Source organism: Helicoverpa zea, chromosome 13 (assembly GCF_022581195.2).
Source record: "Helicoverpa zea isolate HzStark_Cry1AcR chromosome 13, ilHelZeax1.1, whole genome shotgun sequence".
NCBI classification, from domain to species: Eukaryota; Metazoa; Arthropoda; class Insecta; order Lepidoptera; family Noctuidae; genus Helicoverpa; species Helicoverpa zea.
In genome coordinates, this window is record NC_061464.1 from 5,997,398 (window position 1) to 6,019,628 (window position 22,231).

Here is a 22,231-nt window from a genome sequence, read left to right on the forward strand (position 1 = left end):
TTTTTACGTGGCACGTAGATTAAAATACTGTTATATAAATCCACCATTCAAGAAAGACATGTCAATTTCATTTGCAAAAAGCATTGTCACAAATTCCTCGACCACTCTGTGTTTGGGTCGTTGGTTTGGATGTGTCTGTTTTGGTTTGTAAAGTTACTATGGGGGAAAAGGATAGTACGGCTGAGCCCGCTTTGCTCCGCAGAATTTTGGGAACATTGAGGTAATAAGTCAAAAATAATTAGGGCCAGGCTACAAAAGCGGAGCGGAAAACTGACCACCATCACTCAGGGATTGGACTCACTGTAGGTACAGTAGACTGCACATTAGTGGTAACTGTCATGCAACTTAACTCAATAGTAATAAGTACGATTTTCCTATAAAACTGTTACCACTGACCTGAAGTTGACTGTACCATTATCACTTAGCATGATCAGAATGAGAAGAAATAAAACATAAACATAATTATAACGTATTTATTTCCACTAGAAACTCTGAACTAGACATTATTGCACTAAAACATTATATTAAAAATAAAGTTATCTAATCACAAAACTCCCATTGACATTTAATTTTTGGTGCGAAATAGAAAAAGTCGCGGTCTTAGTTCATAAATGTGTGAATCTTACTAAATCAAGATGTTTTTACTTATAAAGTCTAACATTTGCAAGGAAACTCATTCATTCTACATACAGACAGTCATGAAGCACTTGTTATATGATAATATTATCTAGAATATTACAAGAACCATAACTTTTGTGTTATAGTTACCGAATCCCTCTTTTTTCAGAAATGGTGAACTCGAAAGCATGTTATTTTTAACACAAGTTAAGAGATACTTATAAGTTTCTTTTACAAAAATACAACTAAGTAGTACTTTTGATGTATCAGAATTATTTAGAATTCAGTTGAAATACATTCTTTAAGAATCGAACAAAGTACTCAATCCTTGATTAAATAGAGTTCGGACTTTTATAGGTTTCATGTATTTTGCGACAAGCCTATGAAAGAACAACTAGATTTGATCACATCTTATATGATTTTTAAGACTCATAATTGGATAAACTATTTCATAAAAGAGGGTTCGGTAAAAATGTACACTGCCTATTTTTTATTAATTTTATCTATCAGTACATTTCAGTACTAACATTTTAGCGTAACAAATGTACTAAAAATGTGCTGATAGATAAAAATATTATTAAGATATTCCACCAAGATGAATTTAAATACAGACTAGCAGTTTTTAATATCTCGACCATAAGTTATCATTACGACATATTATTATTCGATCGCCCGTCGTTGGTCGAAACTTAATACGTGTATTTACATGTAATTTATAAAGATTACTTGTTTAGGTAAAACTGTTTTTCTTTTCTGCAATTTTTTTAATGCGATATAATATTCTTTAAAAATAAGCAGAAGCCCTATTTGATTTTTACCATTAATAAGTAGTTTTTTGATTTTCGTTCGCTTCGATTATTGATTTTGAAATCGAAGCTTGCAAAATAAATACATAAAATGCAAGTGTCATGTGTTTGAAATAAATATGATAGACCAACGACGGTGCGATATTAGCTTAGAAATATAACAAATATAGATATAACTAACACTTAACTAACGCCATATTACATCCACGGAATGATACCATTCTACCGAAAAATTATAATTCGAGTTTACATTTAACATTAAACTTAATACCGTAATTGTCCAATTAAATGTCTTACTTTACCCAGTATTAGTGCTATTATACAAAATAAGTACCCGATAATTAATTATACCCAATAGTAGAATTTCACGTATCGGTGAGAATAAATCCTATTTTCGATCAAACTGATCAAACTTGCATATATAAAAATATCTGCTCAAATATAAACACTAAAGCTGAGCTACTTACAATAATAAATTAAAGATATATCTAGTATAATATTGGCTTATCATGTCTTTGAAAACACAACTCAGTGATGCGTACAACAATGTGTACAGAATGTCATCGACTCTGTATCATTTAATCATTGCGTATTTGTGTGATAACGAGGATTTAGAACTAAACTATATCGTCTACTGATACCTTAAATATCTACCAAGCATGATCTGAACAATCAAGTTTGTTTGATATTATAGAAATCTTTAAAGGTAGACACATCTTCCGAATTACAACGACTAACGAAATGATCTGAATATTGAATCTCCATAATGCTTGATTTGAGAAGTCGTGAAACTGAGAAAAATATGTCTATCCTTGTCGCACAGCCATACATATGCCAGGTGTGAGTGAAACAGAAAGCGGTGCGTTTAGTAGAAGAAGAGCAGTCGTTCCTGGGCCGTGCCCGAGAGCAGACGCCAGCCGCGCTTGATGTTCAGGTACTGGATGATAGCGCGTACACAGATTAAGATACCTGAAACATTACAATGGAAATATCAATAAAACATTGAGAGTCTATGTAATTGCAAAAAAGTTAAAATCAATTTAATACAGTCAGTTATTGACCCGAGAGATCATAGTCATACATAATAAATGTTCAGTGCCGTAATAAAATAAAAAACGAATTCGCACGACACGGCTGGATGACGTACATGCACTTAAATTATGACGTCATCAAAACGTCGAGAAGACGTTTGACATTTCCTCGAACCAATCGTGGACTGAGGGCCGTTCCCAATATTCTATCTATCTGTTGTTTTGCTTGCTGGAGATAGGAATTCAACATGACTTGTCATCATCATCTCCGGAGCCATTTCCCAACTATGTTAGTGTCGGCTTCCAGTCTAACCGGATGCAGCTGGGTACCAGTGCTTTACAAGGAGCGATGCTATATCTGACCCCCTCAACTCAGTTACCTGAGCAATCCAATACCCCACGGTATTCTGAATACCCGAAACGACTGCCGAAGATGTTCACTGACAGCCGGGACCTACCTACAGTTTAACGCGTGCCATCCGAAACACAGTCATTGGTGTCCAAGGTATATTTATAAAGTACTTAAAAACTTTTGCAAAATTACATTGGTATTTGCCTGACCTGGATTATAACCCACACTCGAGTATGAACTCGAGAGGTTGGTTCTTTACCCACTAGGCCACCAAACTAGTGCAAATTTCAATGTTCTATCTCTAGTAATCAAATCGACAGATAAGATATTGGGAGCGACTGTTTAAATACCAAGGTAGACTGGCCTCTCCATTCGCATGTGCGATGTCCGTGAATATCGGGTTTTCCTTTTTCGATAAAATTGATATGAAACAATGAAGTGCAATGAACCTTTGCGGTGCGCTATCTCAACGAGTTGTAGCCGTGAATGCAAACATTGTCCGAACTACGCATTCCTTTGGTCGGTGATTTCACGAAAAGCAATGTGATTGCGCTAGTAATTAAAATTTAAATAAGTTTGAAACTGCTTTGTCTAATTAGGCATATTATACAGGTTGATATCCTCTTGAAAAGTATCTTTTTATTTTTATACAAACTACATGGGAATAAGGAACCCTCTGTGCGAAATTTTAATTCGATTATTAAGTGGACGTGGCCCAACAAATAACAATTTTACAAGGATATTAAAAAAACTATCGAATCAAAGTGAAGGTGCAAACCAGTTTGTTAACGTACTGATTATACAAGGATACCCACTAAACAGGACTTGTATGTAATGTTGACAAATTGCGGTGACGGCGTAATACTTCGCAATCGACACTAAACTCGTAATAGAGTTTGCAAACAAATCACGCAACCACGCCATGTGATTGGTTGAATAATGGTGGACACACATATATCCGAGCCGATCGCAGTGAACGAAACTATTTTTAACATTCTCTTTATGAAATACTATGAAACCTCACTCGAAGCGCGGCGGTTCGTTCGAATTAGAAGAACCCTAAAAATGCTAAACGAATTCGGATCAAGTCAACAATAGTTGTCTATACTAATATTATAAAGAGGAAAACTTTGTTTGTTTGTTTGGTTGTAATGAATAGGCTCAAAAACTACTGGACAGTTTTTAAAAATTCTTTCACCATTCGAAAGCTACATTAACCACGAGTAACATAGGCCATATTTTATCCCGGTACGGGCAGTAGTTACCACGGGACGCGGGTGAAACCGCGGGAAAATGGCTAGTGTAATATACAGGTAAATGCAATAGAAATGATTTCTTCGACACAGTGGATTTTTTCGACACAGTCGGACCTTTCGAGACCTTCTTGAATTCGATTCGTTCGGGCGTCCGGCTAGGATAGGATAGGAAATGTGAGTCCACCTTAGAGCTACTACTTCAAAATATGTTTGCATATACGGTCCATCGGGCTGAGTGTAGGAATGGAGAGTGCATCCATGTCTGCACAAATGCTCGTCTATTGATGATGTCCTCCTAGCCGATTATCGGCTACGACGGCTGTTCTCACGTAAGGAGATTAGCCAACTACGCAGGACATATTATAGTGCACGAGCATTTGCGCAGACACAGGTGCACTCACTATTCCTTAACTCTCATAGCCCGATGGGACGGTAATCCGACACGACCAGAGAGAGATCAGGCGCAGGACCGACATTTACGTGCTCTCCGATGCACGGGTGTATCAATCACCAACTTCCAGGCTCCGGGCTGCTTTGTGAAAGTCTTCTAAAACCCACAAAGCGATTTCGGCCCGACTCGGGAATCGAACCCGAGACCTCGTGCTCAGCAGCCGCACTTGCGACAGCTAGACCAACGAGGCAGTTAACTACGTATAATATGTCCTGTCATGTCAATATGTCATGTTAGTCTACTAAGTATAATATGTCCTGCGCAGCTGGCTGATCTCTTTACAGCCACCTTGACCGAAATCAGCCTTGGGCGCTATTATTAATGGCCTCAATTACATCGGACGTAGCAAAACTATCACACGAACCATGATTTATTAATTAACATACTATGCTTATTTTATCTAGTGTTTACAGACTTGGTTCACAAGCACGAGTGTTAAAAATATCTGAGGTTGTAACCATGATCTTAGATGTAAAAGTTACTGTTTCAATTTACCGAACCTGAGGTCCCGGGTTCGATTCCCGGTTCGGTCGACATTTGTGTGATGAGCATGCTTGTTGGCCGTGGTCTGGGTGTTATGATATGTATTTATAAATATGTATATTATGTAGCTATATGTAGTTTATCAGTTGTGTTAGCACCCATAACACAAGTTAATAAATAACTTACCATGGGGCTAACCGACCGTGTGTGAAAAAGGTGTCCCGACATTATTTATTTACCGATAAATCGCATTTATGGAAAACAACATTTTAAATGGAGTGTATGCCGTGTCTTCCATGTGTGCCATGACCTTTAGTTTCATATTTAATTTAACACTATAGAAACGGAAAGGCACTTGCAACCATAGGACATCATTCTGTGACCTATTTTAAAGGTGTAATATCGTCTCTTTGGTTCGAAACTTATTGGTTAAGCGGTGAAGTCCCGGACGTTGACACAGATTGTTAATATTAATAGAGAGCCCTGATTGGATGGAATATTTTTACTATGAAGGTTCATGACCCTTTTATTTATTTATTTTTATAAGAGTTCCGTAGCTGACGAGTACCAACGGACTAAATTTCACTGTAGATCCTTTACCTATGTACTTATACATATCATACATTGTAAAAGTTGGTCTCAAATTGATATTGAAAATAAAAAAATAACGTTATTTTTGTTCTATTAGAACGTTTACATACATAAATATTGTTTATTTATCTTAGTCAAGACTGCAAAGCAGATTACTGATCTCAAAGGCGTTATTCTAACTGTCTATTGTCCATCTGCCAACTTTCCTATGACACATTTACTTAAAACTAGCTTCACAAAAAAATCTAAAACTTACCAAAAGCCATAATAAGCCACCAGAGCCAAGAGTTCTCATGGGACGCGAGCTCCGTGGAGTGCTTCACAATGAGCGTCCACTTGGCGAGCGATAGGCCGAAGCCGGCGAGAGCACCGTAGCGACTGGCAACCGTGTGACAGAAGCACATCAGCAGTAGGAAACCGATCCAGTTGAATAGGAATGCCACTGGAAATGTTCATACGTTGGTAAGTAAAAAGATGATGAGCTGTTTTGGTAAGTTGTCCTAACGAAAAGTCTGAAACATGCCTTAAACTATCTCCCTTGATGAGTTCCCAAGTAGCAGTTTTGTGTTCCTTTGGGGAGAGCCTAAAGTTGTTCTTACTCACCTATGCCTAAACTATACAATACCTGCTCCGTTCCGTCGTGGGTAAAAATGCCACTTAAAAACAGGGAAAGCAAAATAAAATCAACTGCATAAAAACTGTGTGTTTCTTCTGCATTTATGTTCTATTCAAACTTGGCCGATGCCGATTTCGTTGGTTCTGTCACTGACAAAATTAAATGACATGAAAAGGAAGTAAGTGAGCAACAATGAAGAGAAACTGGATTTTACAAACTAATTGATTATTTGAACGTATTGTTTATATTGGTAGAGTATAGAAATAATATCTTACCGAAGAACGAAGTTAAGAACATAATGTCAGTGCCGAGCAAACTGTTCTCCGGGTCGAGTTGTTCAGCCGTGCCTTCAGTCGGCTCCACCGTTACGAACGCAGCGAATGTTGGGTGATTCTGAGGCGGGCCTTGCATCTGAGTGAACAAATATGTTTGAAATAAAAACATTTGATTTTGACTTACATTTATCTATACCTGAAGAGTTTGTTTGTTTGCTTCAACGCGCTAATCTCCGCAAGTCCGATTTGAAAAAAAACTTTCAGTATTAGACAGCCTATTTATCGAGGAAGGCTCATCTACCCAAGACCACTTTTTATCTGGGTTGGTGCAGGAGATCCCACGGGATGTGGGTGAAACAGCTGTCAGAAGCTAGTTATTTGTACATCTTTTTGAAAGAATTCCTCTTGTTGATGTTACAGAAAAATATGCATAGTTAACGTAATCTTCGAATTCCTGAGAAATGTAAACTGTAAAGAGGCTATTGAGGTTTATCAAATAATTTGAAAGATATTCAAAACAGACATCATCATCATTGTGATCCACCTGCCCTTATTCCTACTTTTTAGCATGTTTTCTTCTTCCATACCTACTTTCCTATCAGCCGTCATCCTATAATTAACATTATTTCTATTCACTACACATGCATCCCGAAATTATACCTATACAATTCGTAGACTTCACATATTTAAGGTAACACATCATAATACAAGTCATCATTATCTTTTTGCCCTTAAATCGCAATTTTGATAAGGTAGAATTACTTTTTCTACCATCGACACGGCATGTATTACAAACGATGATGAAATATCCTACATCCTTTTTACATATACTTTTTACGTCCCATGTCGGAACCGAACTTCTAACAGAACGCAATGTAGCCGTCAATTGTTCAACCATGACGACAATCGAAGTCATTGTTATAAATTTCGGTATATGAATCACACATTAGGTCTTTCTAGAGTTTCGCGTCGCGACTATTAAATAGCGTGATGCACGAACATGTGACTACTTAAGGTTCCATTTAATATGTCACAACCATTTCCTATCTATACATTACTACATGCTATAAAAAAGTCCGACGCCGTGTCTATCTGTTCGCAAAAAGTCTTGAGCAATAGACAGGAGTGATTCATGAAAAAGGATTAGTAGATAAAAAAATACTTGTCATTCATAAGCATATTGATTTCCTTCCTACGTGGAAATGTCATAAGTCCATACGAAAAACTCATAAGACTATTAGTTACTATTTAAGCTTGATGTATTAGAAATAATTTAATTACCTACGTATTTTCCAACTTCTACTACTTGAAATGCCTTTATTTAGAAGGTACCTATTAGATGGCATATCTATGTAAGCTATAATAGGTACTTAGCAATAATGTGATGTGATAGATAGCAATCACATATCTATGGTAAATAGGTGTTTTATATGATAAGAGAATGTGATTCACATACAAACAAAAGGGACCATTTAAATAGTCATGCTAGTGCAGTTTGTTTACTGTTTTCTTTTTATCAGTAATCAATAATGAATTTATTATTAATACATCCATGGTAGTTTACAGTGGCGAAGGGTGGTTTAATGAAATAGGGAAGCCGAAGCAAAAAAAAAACTGGGGGGGGAGTACTCCGGGATGGGGGGGGGAGGTAATGGAGGTAATTTCTCAGTCCACCTTTTAGCACTGACTGAGAGACTGATAGTTTGAACATGTTTTCTCGAGGAATTCGGCAGATTATTAATATCTATAAAACTTTATTATCTTTAGTTAGGTATATTAACTAGGTACTAGAATCTGAGAAAACTTGGCACTAGAAACAATACATTTTAAGTATTTAATTTACAACGGCCTGTTAGCCATTGATATTTATCGTAGGTATTTATCCGTCAGGACGTTAGTAATTTTAATATAGACGTAATATTGGTAGGTAATTCACCCGAGCGGCGTGCCCGAGTTTTATGACACGTTTTTATTCTCAAAACTTAACCTTGAAAAATAAGTTCCTTCCTAAAGTAAACAATCTGTCGGATCGGAAAACAGTCTAATGCGATAAATGCTATAGGTCGACATTAAAAAGAAACCTGATGCCAACTGTCTACGTATCAAAATACATCATTTCAACGTAGATATCTCTATTTTCACTAGGTACACGCAGTACTGTACTTGTACTGAGTACCAGGTCACACAGTGCGATCGCGGGAATTAGTAGGGAGTAATGATACTGCCAACTTTTTAATCAAAATGGTGAATTCATAAAAATAAATAAATTCCCAACTAGGGTCATTAAATCGCGGAGAATCTTAACACCGCGATTCAGGATTTGCATAAAAATGCACAACGCCATCTATGTTGACATAATGTAACTAAAACACACACGAACTATGTTATTTCCAAATGATACACACACTAATAAATTCAATTAAGTAATACAAAGAACAAATTGTTAATGGTATTATCTAAAACAAAATAAGAACAATGAGAGTGAATTTGTCTGATTTGTTTGTTTACATATTTGAGAAAGCGCTGTCACTCGCGCGTAGACAGATATAGCTACTCTACTCTTGACGCGTTCTTTCTCGTTCACTCGCGAGTTTTGATTGGTGGAAGCCGCTCCGTGAGCCGGCTTACCGCTCGCCCTTATTTTGCGAACATCGCGCGGCGCGGCGTGGATGACGTCACGCAAGCGTAGTTTTGTATGGAGGAGGAAGCCGCGGCTTATTTAGTAGGAGCAAAATGTTTCAAGTAATTTATAGACAATTTTTTTTACGGTGGTAGGCGTTTTGTTATACCTACATATTTATATTGTGTGGTTTAAATGATTATATTAATTATACCTATACCTATATTATAAGTTATACCCATGCTTCTTTCTTGAAATTCGAAAGGGAAGCCGATGGGAATCGGCTTATAAGGACGCCTCGCCACTGGTAGTTTAGTAGTCATGCAATAGATTTATTGTTTTAGCTTGCAATCTGTCCTTGTGATGTCATACGTGAACTGTCTATTGATCATTATCAATTTATTGGTAATAGGTTCAAGTGTCTCTAACAAAATATTTCGTTATCAACTTCTTAAACAAAATCTTTATAGCTGACCATGTGCTGCGTTATTTCAATAACAATAAAAAGATAAAGATATATTGAATAATTTCCTTTAAGATTATAAGATGATAACAGATATATTTTATGTAAATTTCCTTAATACATATTTTTAATTCTGTATCGTTTTGTGAAATAACAAACAGCACATTGATAAACTTTGTAACATCCTGTCATTTTAGTGTTTATAAAAACCCAATGAGTCACCCTACCATTAGGGTGTCACTAAGTAAGATTGAAATGGACTTAGTGACAGTTTTAAAGGCACAGCCACCATGAATCAAGGCATTCCATTGACCTGGATATAAATTTTATTTTTTGGGAATAAAATTTTCTTTAAGTTCTTTCTGAGGTTTTCTTTCTTTCTATGCTCCTTTTGAGTAGGCACTTAACTGAAGGCAAACGATATTGCTAGGACTTTTTACACTAGCAGCTACTACTTAAACAAACTGCTGCCCAAAATAATGATTAATTGATTAAGTGACTGTGATGATTGTTTTAACATTTTATTTTTAAATAAAAAAAGTCAAAAGTCATATCAAGATTGTTTACGTCTAGTCAAGTGCCTACTCAAACAGAGTATAGATAAAATAAAAAGATCTTATACTCCATTTAAAATAACATTAGAAATTTAAGGAAACCTTTTTTACTGTTTGTTCAACCGATTTTGACTTCTATTCCGTAGACAAAAGAACGGAATTGAAAGCAAAATAGTGGTTACAATACCAAGTATTTACTGCAGCCGCCATTAATCATACTACTAACGCAATAGAAGTCAAAATCAGTTGAACAAACAGTAAAAAAGGTTTACTTAAATTTCTAATGTTATTTTAAATGGAGTATAAGATATACTATTTTCTGATTTTAGTTTTGCACTCGTTGCAAGAGAACCATGTCCCACAAATAGATAAAACGTACCCCCCTACATGTTATTCTGATACATAAGTCATATACTATGCAATTTTTATAAAACCCATTCATTAGTTATTGGATGAAATAGTAACAAACAAACATTCTTATGGAGGACTGTCTCTAAATTGGTCATTGTAACAGTGTCATTGCTTCTCTATTGCTGGTTTAATATTAAATTATGTCAATAATCATACCTGAGGTATATCTTCCCCCTCCATCTGCTTTTCTCTCTGCACCTCCTCGTAAGTGGGGAGTTTGGAGTTGGCGGCCACATCGTAAGGCGGTGGAGCCGAGAAATCCGCTTGAGGAGGTGGTATGTCATGAAGGTTATCTAAAAAGCAACAAAATATTAACTAGGTACCTTTGCTTTAAACCAACATTTTAATAAGCTTGATGTTACTACATTGGTATTTTAAATTTTCTAATAATTTTCTTGATTTGTTCTAGACAATGTGACATTAATTGCTAAGGTATTTCAATTTGCACTAACATATTTTTATTAATTATGGTGCAATGACAGTACAGTCATGTGCAAATGCAATATTATCACATAATTGTTTAGAATATATTTTTTTAAGTTTCACTCTCTCCAAATAAGTTGAATATTGTGCCATCATTAGCCTTTTTTAATTCAGGTGTTTTCACACACCGAGGAGGAATAAGTATTAATCATCATGCATACTCCACTCCATGCAGATTTGTGATTTCATACTCTTTTGGGTTTAGGTTTCCTTAACAGGTTTTCCTTTACCTTTATTTAGTCATTCATGCCTAACATACACTAATAAAGAGGATATAATTGAGGAAAGTTACATATATTTTTAACTGGCTTTTCAATTATTATTTTTTTGGTAACAATTTTTTGCTTCGCTAAATAATCCATATATATATATGACAACCATCAATATTACCTGTGTAATGTATGCAATTAAACCATTCAATCAATGTCAATATTTATAAAACATATGAGGTGTGAGTCAACAAAGTACAGGTAAATCTTGTTAGATCCATATTGTTATCGCAAACCGTATGTAAATGTATAGTGCGTGTGTCGTTGCAATTAATTACTCACTTATATCGATAAACGGCGGAGGCATACTATGTTCCACAGATGTCGGTAGCATCACTCTCAACTGCGCCGCCGTGCATATGTTTACATCACTCCGAGGGTGGCTCTGCAACAACACAACGACTTTCACATATCACATACTCCACGCAAGTAGTTACATAAATAAACAATTGATAAAAAAACATTAATGTCATCAGTCCCTACCATGTCCACTGTTTGCGACCGCAATATTTTATTGATCGATTTAACTAGTCCACTGTTTTTACGAAAACGCGTGTTAGGTACAATACTGAATTTCAAGCACAATTTAATAATGATCTTCGCATCGTTCAAGGTTTTTCCGACGATTTATCAATGCAACAAGAACAGGCGCACCTCTTCATTCACTGGAATGACGTTTATGATTTACGTTCAAAAATCAAATATTTTAGCATACGAAAGTCCTTATAGTTAAAACTATTAAACATTTACTCACTATATTGCTCTAAACAAGACATATTAGGAACAGTGTTTTTATAACATTAAATTCTGATTAAAAATATGTTACAGCAAGTGAAATTATTCTGACAAAAAATTACTATTATAAATCTTAATTGTTGTATAAGTGGTTTCCGAGCACACACTTTAAAAGTTTTTTTTTAATTTATAATGGACCATAGAAACTAGTATTTCAGTCAGACACATATAAATGAGATAACCCTAGACATAGAAAATATACGTCTTTATGTATGCACAATAAATCACTTATTTATTTGTCAGCGAAGGTCAAATATTGCTGTCCGGGAGTGTAACTCATTAATTTGAGTGTTATCGGCAAAAAGCTTGACATGACATGACAACAGTTAGTGACACTGACAGACAAGTGACACTCGTTTTCAGGATTTCTGTCTGGGATTAGGGATTCTGTTTGTCGATTTTGTGGAAATTGGATTTATTTAATGATAGGATCTTTTGATTTAAAGAAATTAAGATGAAGACGGCTTTGATGGTGGCTGAAAAGCCATCGTTGGCACAAAATGTTGCTAATTTACTCAGCAATGGCAAATGCAGCACCACTAAAGGTTTGTATTATAACCAATTTCCGTAGTTTATATTGTCAATTACTTTGTTTATTCATTTCAAATAATAAATAATGTCTAAATTCTTATATCGGCAGCATCCAACAATGCTTGTAACATCCACGAATGGAATGGAACATTTAAAAACGAGCCTGTTCGTTTCAAAATGACTTCCGTATGTGGTCACGTTATGAGCTTGGATTTTACCGGTAAATACAACAACTGGGACAAAGTGGATCCTGTGGAGTTGTTCAGCTGTCCGACGGAGAAGAAGGAGGCTATGCCCCGGTTGAGGATACCTGCGTTGCTGGCACAGGAGTCTAAGTCTTGTGACTACCTCATTTTGTGGCTGGATTGTGATAAAGAGGGAGAGAACATTTGTTTTGAAGTAAGTTTTGGACTGTTTTATTACTATGTTAATGCCAAATATTGTTTACTAAGCAATCGTTTAAAATAAATTTTTTAAATCTTATATTTTAATGACGGAAATTACTAAAATGTTATCAATAAATGTTACCATGTTAATTGATGGAATAATTATCTAAACATGTTTGAAATGGTAAATTCTTTATTTCCAGGTAATGAACTGTGTTCAACAGTACATGAAAGGTGACATATTTTCACCCCTGGTCACATACCGTGCTAAGTTCTCTGCGATTACAGAGAAAGATATTAAAGCTGCTATGTTGAACCTCGGCCGCCCAAACGAGAATGAGTCTCGGAGTGTTGATGCTAGGCAGGAACTTGACTTGCGTATTGGCTGTGCATTTACACGTTTCCAGACTAAGTACTTTCAAGGTAATTTTATGAAAATAAAGTTTAGTATAAATTGAGAAAAAAACATTTTTTGGCTTGGCTTAAGTTATTTAAATTCAACATAACCTATTGCATTTACTTATATTTTTAGGTAGATATGGTGACTTAGATGCCTCACTCATTTCCTATGGGCCATGTCAAACTCCTACTCTAGGATTCTGTGTCCAGCGCCATGACGAAATCCAGACATTTAAGCCAGAGACATACTGGGTGTTACGAGTGACTGCCAGTACTTCTGAGGGCAGAGAATTACCATTGGAATGGAAGAGAGTAAGGAGTTTTGAAAAGGACATTGCTAATATGTTCCTGGCTGGAATTAAAGAAATCAAGGAGGCTGTGTAAGTAATTTTTTAAAATCTTGTAATTGTAATAGGAACTTTCTCTTGAAACATTAACTGGTAGGTAAATAGGTGAACAAATGCAAATATAACATAAAATTTATACAGCAATGGTGAAGTAATCAATTTTTGTTATTTAATATAGTTACCTGAAAACTTACAGTGGCTCACAAATAAGCAAACCAACATTTTCTTTATATTGTTCTTAAACCTAGAGTGGCTTTAGGCCAGCAGATATTCCTTTTGTCAGCAAACAATTGACAACTGCCATTCAAATGTCTTACTTTTTTTGTTTAACAGAGTGGTCAACATCCAAGCTAAAGAAAAGGTGAAGCCTCGTCCCGTCGCCCTGAACACTGTGGAACTGATGAGAGTTGCCAGTGCAGGCCTAGGCATGGGACCGCATCATGCCATGCAGGTTTGTAATCAGAATATCATACTTCCATATTAGCTATAATTCTATACTGATAATGAAGAGGAAACATCTTTTGTTTGTGGTTCCAAAACTACTAAACTGATTTAAACAATTCTGTTACTGGTGTGAAGCTACACAATCCCCATGTACCATAGGCTATATTTTGGCCAGATATAGGAAATAATTCCCCCGGGATGCAGGTGAAACTGTGGTGTTTACCACAGTGTTGAATTAAAAATCCTTTACCTTACTATTCTGTTTTCTTTTGTCAGGTGGCAGAGAGATTGTACACACAGGGTTATATTTCCTATCCGCGTACTGAAACTACCAGCTATCCTGAAAATTACGATTTGATGTAAGTTTAATCAGTATTGGTTCAATTTATATTTTCCTTACACTAAAGATGAAGCATCAAGCACTTTTTACTCTGGAAATGATCATCATGTTTACTTCTTTACCAGAACTAAATGAGTAAATTATTCATTAACTTGAGGAGTATTCTGTACTAGCTTGTTATGTTGGTTAAAAGTGAAATATCTTATTTTAGTGTCATATAATGTTGCATGTTGCATCAAAATTCAATCACCATTAAAAAGTAACACATCCATACAAACTATCGCTTTTATTATGAGTAATATATACTAGCAAAATATTTCCCTCATTGCTTCACAAATTACATGTTTCTTCTAGGGGCACTCTCCGTCAGCAACAGAACTCCAACAAATGGGGAGCTGAGGTTCGTGCGATCATAGCCAATGGCATCAACCGGCCGAAGAAAGGCCACGACGCTGGTGACCATCCTCCCATCACACCTATGAGACCTGCTGGTAACCAACTTACCTCACTCATTATTTGCCTAGCTTTTTCCCAACTATGAGGTCTTACATTTTTGTAAGAAAATCTTGGAATCTTAAATATACCCACTTCCCGGCCTTCGATTAGGATGAAATGTTGCACACGCATTTTTGCATTTTCTGATGACAATACATGACTAGCTAAGAAACTTCATTACAAATCCAATTAATCCAAAAAAAAAAATTGTGCGTGCTGAAAGCGTGTTTTTTTTGTTTTTTAAACTATCAATTTTTTTGATGGGAAATCATCAAAGAACTCCTCCCGCTGTGGGTTAGCAGCGTATGGGAGTGTCAGACTCTTACTGACTAAAACCCATTATGGTCCTTCGTAGGCCTTTTTATGTACCAGGGCCGCGGTAACTTTTTTGAACAATCCCAATCAGCATGTTTTTGATTTGATTTGATTTTGATAAAAAAAATACAAACATCAAATTGTACCAATGCAGCTTATACAAAGCATATATTTTCAGTTTTGGGAAACCACATTATTATTTATATTAAGGAAATATAGAAGTCAAGATTACTGCCAGATCTTTATATTTGTCAATAACTAGCGAGTCTCAACAGATAATACATGTAAAGCTCTAACATTTTATAACTTAAGAAATATCTGTGCGAAATAAATCTTATTTCTATAGAGTACCTAATAGTAAACCTTAGCCCTCAAATGCCAAAACATTTTGAACCCTAATCTCTCATCTTAGACAATAAAAGTCATAATTCATCCGCAGTGGAGTCAGACCTAGAGGGCGACGCATGGCGTATCTACGACTACGTGACTCGTCACTTCATAGCGACTCTCTCTCGGGACTGCAAGTACCTGTCTACTGCCATCACCTTCCAAATCGGCTCGGAGACTTTCAAGTATACAGGGAATACCCTGGTCGATGCTGGGTACACGGAGATCATGCATTGGCAGGTAAGATTTGGTGATTGGATGTGTGAGAATTCTGCTTTAAAGTAGGTTAAGGACAAAATCGTGTAATTATTTAGAATTTTTTAATGACAAACAATGCATGTCAGCGTTGTTTGAAAACGTGAGCATCTTTTTAAAATTAGTCTGTCTTTAATTCTTACAAAGGCAAATATGTTTTTGTGTAGTTATTAAATAAGAGCCCTTTTTAAATAAAATTAGCTTTGGTTCTCTTAATTTTCTTGTACAGATGACAGCATGCCAATCTACCTCAATCTATCAAACTCTTTCAATACATTTTCAACCTTATCACAACAGTGGACGGTTGTTGTGGTTAGTGTGACGTCACAATAGTGTGACGATGTTCTATTGATGAAATTTGACACGTTATACAACCTTTTTCTTTGCTTTTATCAGGCATTCGGCAAGGATGAGTTCGTGCCGCTACTGAACGTTGACGATGTTCTCCGAGCTCACGACCATAGACTTGTAGAGTGTCAAACGTCACCGCCAGACTATCTCACTGAATCGGAGGTAAGAAAACTTTTTCATTATTCTTTTAGATATAAAATGTGTTTGTTTCAGTATTTTTTATGACATAATACAGAAAGAAGAAAGGATGAAACATAATGCTTGTGACCAAAGAAAAAAATTATACTTTGTCTAAAAGAGGACTTGAATAATAGGAAGCGGTGAAAGGGGGGCGTTTTGGGGGTGTTGTCCAATGTAATTGACTTGAAAAAGTGCTAATATATTTGCCTTTGAACAATATTGGAGTTAGTATAAGTATTATTCCTGAGGGAAACAGGGCAGAAAGAAGAAGATGATCCATAACATCTTTCTTTTTCATTATATCCATATCTCTGATTACTTTTATATTTTTTATTTAAACATAACATTAACTTAAAGACTTACCTAAGTTATGTTTTCTTCAATATCCAGGTTATCACCCTAATGGAGAAACATGGAATTGGTACCGATGCATCTATCCCAGTTCATATAAACAACATATGCCAACGTAACTACGTGACCGTCGGCAGCGGCCGGCGACTCGTGCCCACTAACCTCGGCATCGTGTTAGTGCACGGCTATCAGAAGGTAAACAATGTTATATTAGTCTTTATTGTAGTTGTAATAAGGTATATATCAATATAGCTTAATATATCATCATATGCCAACGTAACTACGTGACTACGTTCATTCAAATCAAACCTAATATATATCTAATAAACAATATGTAACCTTTTTGTTTGCAACTATGGACAGCTATTTCACAGTGCTCCTATGAGACTAAACTCAGAGCTGAAACAGTATGTCTTGTTCGTACTTAAATCAATTGTGTAAAGTATTTTTTATTTCATATTTTGTAGATCGATCCGGAACTAGTGCTACCAACTATGCGGTCAGCTTTGGAGGAGCAGTTGAATCTCATCGCGATCGGTCGAGCCGACTTCCATGCCGTTCTTACTCACACTACCGAGATATTCCGTAGAAAGTTCCAGTACTTTGTCCGGTCTATCGAAGCTATGGACCAATTGTTTGAAGTGAATTTCTCCTCGTTGAAGACCAGTGGTAAGGCGTTATCCAGGTGCGGGAAGTGTAGGCGGTATATGAGATATATTCAGGTGAGATATTTTTCATAATTAATTTAATAATTGGTAATGTCAAATCATTAAAAAGTATATAACTAGTGCATGTACATAATATGCTAAAAAGTCGAATAAAATTATATTATTTGACCGTGTTCAAAGCTCATTTCACATTTACTTTTAAAGTAGTTATTATTAACAGAATATTTCAGGATATCACATGAGAGTACTAACATACATAGTAGTCCTTGCAATTGCACTTTTAGGGCGATCGACTCTATTGGTATATAAAATGTCTCTACGGCGGTCAAAAAGTCCGCCGCCGACTTACAGACTTATTGCAGCGAAGATTGTATGCGTCGTGTCTATGCTCTAATTTCACAGACTAAAAAGTCTGCCACCGATAGTACATCTACTGTGCCAAACTGTCCTCATAAAAAATATACAAATCCACAGGCGAAACCAGCCCGTCTTCACTGTTCCCACTGCGACGACACATACGGGCTGCCTCAGAACGGCACGGTCCGCATATACCGCGAGCTCAAGTGTCCGCTCGATGACTTCGAGCTGCTCTCCTGGTCGTCCGGCAATAAGGGCAAGAGTTTCCCTCTGTGTCCTTACTGCTACAACCATCCTCCTTTCAGGTAGGTCCTCTTTGATGATCAATTTATTGTTGGTGGGCGGACTGCTATTATTTAATGTCTCTTGATGATTAAATTGAATTTACAGGAGGAATTAAACTAACGAGCTGACGATATTTTTATTACCTATGTTGCAAATATTTTCTCAACAGAAAATCTGATATCCAATTGTATAACATTGTTCAGGGACATGAAGAAAGGTTTCGGGTGCAACTCGTGCACTCACCCCACGTGTCCGTACGGGGTCAACTCAACGGGGGTGTCGGGGTGTGTCGAGTGCGAGTCCGGGGTCTTAGTACTGGACCCCTCCGCACCCAAGTGGAAGCTAGCTTGCAACCGGTGCGTATGGAATCATGTGCTAAAAATATGCTATAATATACGAATAACTTCTAAATGTAGGTATATAATATATCAAATAATGTCTAAGGTTCTTCTAACCTATAGACAGACATGAGTTTATGAGGAGTTTGTCGCGCCACTTCTTCTCTTCTTATGGTTTTGATTTTTGAAGATAAACTTTAATAAAGATTGATTTTGGCTGGATTTTACATAAAACATATGAAAATATTAGCGCACACTATACGTTCGTTGCTGACCGAATTTGTATACGAGCCGCGGTGGGGAGCGCGCGGCAAGCAAAATCAGCCATGTGTACCGCCCGCAGCGTCACCGGCGCTACTGGTTATGTGATCGACACTAGAACATCATGTTTAGAGCTGAACGGCCAGAACTTCTAATGATTCTATTTTTGAAAGCCGCTCTTTAAACTTTTCAGGTGTGACGTAATAATAAACGTGTTCGAGGACGCGACGCGCGTGACGGTGTGCGACACAGCCTGCAGTGCCTGCGGAGCCCAGCAGGTCACCGTCGAGTACCGCGCCGAGCGGACCCGCCTGCCCGCCGCCATCACCGAGATGACCGCCTGTCTGTACTGCGAGCCCACCTTCAGCGCACTGGTACGTAGTGCGGCACACAGCAGTGTTTGAAATTGTGTGTCTAGGCTCCAAGCTTCGACTCGTACATAACAGTACAGTACATAACAAAAAAATATAGTAATGACGCGCGTAGCGAACGTGTTACAACGAACATGAACGACCTTCATTCACCATAACACCCAACTATATTATTACAACAGGTATATGCCATGGAGAACAAAATGACTGACGGACGGAGCGGAAAATTTTCTAAGGAAATAGCGCGCCAAAATGCGGGTGTGCGGGGGACGAGGAACGTTACCGTCTCCGCTCTCATACGCCTTCTTTAGACCCGTTCATTTTTTGTAATACCAAAAACCGTTGACAGATATTTCAAAGAACTAGAACTCTTAGTTAATTCACTCGTGACTGATCGTTTCGGTCACACCCATCGTACGTACCTACTTTGTGCTTGGCCTACCTGCATTATGGCATCTACGCTCATTTTTCCTTACGCCGTAGTATAAGCTTATTTAACCGTGCCACCACAGTTTATAAAGCTACTAACCTTTCAATCTCCCCGCAGGTAGAGAAGCACCGCGCGGTGGCGTCCCGCGCACAGGTGTCGCGGGGCCGCGGCGGCCGCGCGCGCGGGAACAAGCACAAGAACAAGCAGCCCAAGGACAAGATGGCGCAGCTCGCCGCATACTTCGTATAACTGTACGTTATATTTATTTACTAACTGATCCCGCGAACTTTGTATCGTTTCAACTTAAATCAGGTCCTGGGAAGGCAAAAATAAGCCAAATCGGTCCAGCTTTTCTCGAGTTTCAGTGAGACTAACGAACAGCAATTCATTTTCTATACTAATATTATAAAGAGGAAAACTTTGTTTGTTTGTTTGTTTGGTTGTAATGAATAGGCTCAAAAACTACTGGACAGTTTTTAAAAATTCTTTCACCATTCGAAAGCTACATTATCCACGAGTAACATAGGCTATATTTTATCCCGGTGCAGGCATTAGTTACTACGGGACGCGGGGGAAACCGCGGAAAAACGGCTAGTTATGTATAAAATTAATTTTATCAATAATAATAAATAGGAAACAAAAATCGGTCGTGCAAATAAGAGCTCACATTAATTTAGTGATTTTTGTAAGAGGTATTCGTTCAGTCTTAATTAAGATTCAGACCTACCGCCTCTTGCCGGATCGGATTTTTAGTAGCGCGGGAACAAGCAGCCCAAGGACAAGATGGCGCAGCTCGCCGCCTACTTCGTCTAACTGTACGTTCTACATTATTACTTTTATTTATTAACTTGGTCAATAATATAGGTAAAAGGCTCGGACATAAAAATCAACTCACACTAATGTAAAAAAAATTGTGGAATGTTTAAATCACGGAAGAGAAAGAACAGTTGGATGTATCGTTGAGCTGTTGCGCCCGACGCTACTTTCTGCACCGAATCGCCACACTCACGCGGCAGCTCAGTGACGTAAAAGCAACCTTATGCAAATTGCGTAGAGACTTATTCTGATAAACGCTTAGTTGGCTTTACGCTAAGATAAATCTAAACGTATGTACGTAATGAAAGATATAATTTTGAAATGTGTGAATTTGGGCTAATTTCTATATAAGGGCGTTTCCACTCGTTCTTTCTCTTTCGTGGATTAAATTCAGCCTAAATTAAGATTCAGACCGACCGCCTCTTGCCGGATTGGATTTTTAGTACGGTGTTTTACTGGAAATTGAAATGTACGCCAAATAAAATAAAAATCACATTTAGACGGTCGCCTTATCTAGTATTGTTGATCGAAAAAATAAATTTCAGTTTGAGCTTTTTGTAATTTGTGAAATACTTTGAAGTCGATTTGTCTTGAATGTAGCGTGCACTGTGCAATATCAAGTATATTTGTGGAAGTCGAGAATTTCACGTCGAATTGTTTAGTTTACTGTGGCGTGGGAGAAGAGTCTTTGATGTATTTATTCATGTAAACTCAACAGAATTAACAAGTTCATTGTAACATTTTTAAGTACGCCTTTAAGTTTGGCGAGAACTATACCAATGGTATTATTGTAATATTACGATCTGAGTTGCATTTTACTTCATCAAGCAATGTGTGTTAGAAAATTTCCATATAGAAGCATCAAAACTTGTTAAACATAGAATAATATAATTTTGTGTGTAGGTGTAGTAAAAACCTCTCTACTATTTAATACATTTGTATTAATTTAATCTAAGTATTTTATATTAATCTTGTCGTCTCGAAAGAATTTATAAAAACGAGGTTTTGTGCTCTGGTAGCTAAAAAAAATTCTCGTATATGATATTTCTTTTGTGCAAAGATTAACTTGGTACATTGTTATAAAACATGTTTGTATTTATTTCTAACATAAGAATAAATCATTTTTAGTCAACAGTTTTTAAGTTTTATTTTTGATATCCCTTTATTTCATTAGTCAATTTTATTTCAGTAGATTTAAGGGCAGAAGTGTCAGCTAGCCTGCGATTGCATGTGACCACCGCAATATATTCAGACTAGAGCTCCTAACTTCGATTTGATGTTGCTATTTTAGAAAATTTACCAAGAAAAGCGGGAGTCAAAATTTATGAAAAACGATTAAATTAGTATGAATAAAACAAAAAAGGTTTATTGAAGTCTTCATTTTATTGTGAAGGTTGTCACCTAGTATAATGTATAGATACAGTACGACATAAGCTTACAATGTATTACTGTATTTTTCATTACATTTAATATTACACTGCCCGTTTTCGTAAGAGGGCGAGCGGTATCAATGATTTGTATTAAAAACTGGGACTTAACTGGCTAGGTATTCGTGTAGCTGGAGCGACGGAAAAGACAATATATTTTTAAACGAAACATCGGCTTTTTTGGAGATATTTTGAAATTTTGACGTCCTGTATAAAGTCGTACATGTATTAATGTTTATTTTTAGGGTTGCAAGGTGCATTTTATATAAAAAGGATACATTTTTGAAGTGCCAGTAATAATTTTTTGAATATCTGTTTTGTCTGCAACCAAAATGAACATTTTACTGATGTTATTTTACTTTTAAATGTTTTCTCCGTAGCTCCACCTACATTCAGTACATGATTGATATGAAGATATCAGCA

At 36.6% G+C, this 22,231-nt stretch overlaps 2 protein-coding genes across 2 annotated transcripts; one reads left to right on the forward strand and one right to left on the reverse strand.

Annotated features, from left to right (window-relative positions):
• Positions 1–459: 459 nt before the first annotated feature.
• LOC124635566 (NEDD4 family-interacting protein 1-like) lies at positions 460–11,964 on the reverse strand. Its single transcript, XM_047171486.1, has 6 exons — positions 11,763–11,964; positions 11,562–11,664; positions 10,684–10,820; positions 6,480–6,615; positions 5,845–6,030; positions 460–2,393 (listed from the first exon to the last, which is right to left on the reverse strand). Exons 1-6 carry the CDS (start codon positions 11,763–11,765, stop codon positions 2,290–2,292), a joined length of 669 nt encoding a protein of 222 aa, XP_047027442.1. The 5' UTR covers positions 11,766–11,964; the 3' UTR covers positions 460–2,289.
• A 196-nt stretch (positions 11,965–12,160) lies between these two features.
• On the forward strand, positions 12,161–19,956 carry LOC124635565 (DNA topoisomerase 3-beta-1). The gene is made up of 15 exons (XM_047171485.1): positions 12,161–12,619; positions 12,715–13,004; positions 13,195–13,414; positions 13,524–13,770; positions 14,071–14,188; positions 14,458–14,540; positions 14,876–15,012; positions 15,771–15,958; positions 16,370–16,486; positions 16,895–17,050; positions 17,323–17,577; positions 17,998–18,185; positions 18,369–18,521; positions 18,958–19,138; positions 19,683–19,956. Exons 1-15 carry the CDS (start codon positions 12,529–12,531, stop codon positions 19,812–19,814), a joined length of 2,556 nt encoding a protein of 851 aa, XP_047027441.1. The 5' UTR covers positions 12,161–12,528; the 3' UTR covers positions 19,815–19,956.
• Positions 19,957–22,231: the final 2,275 nt, after the last annotated feature.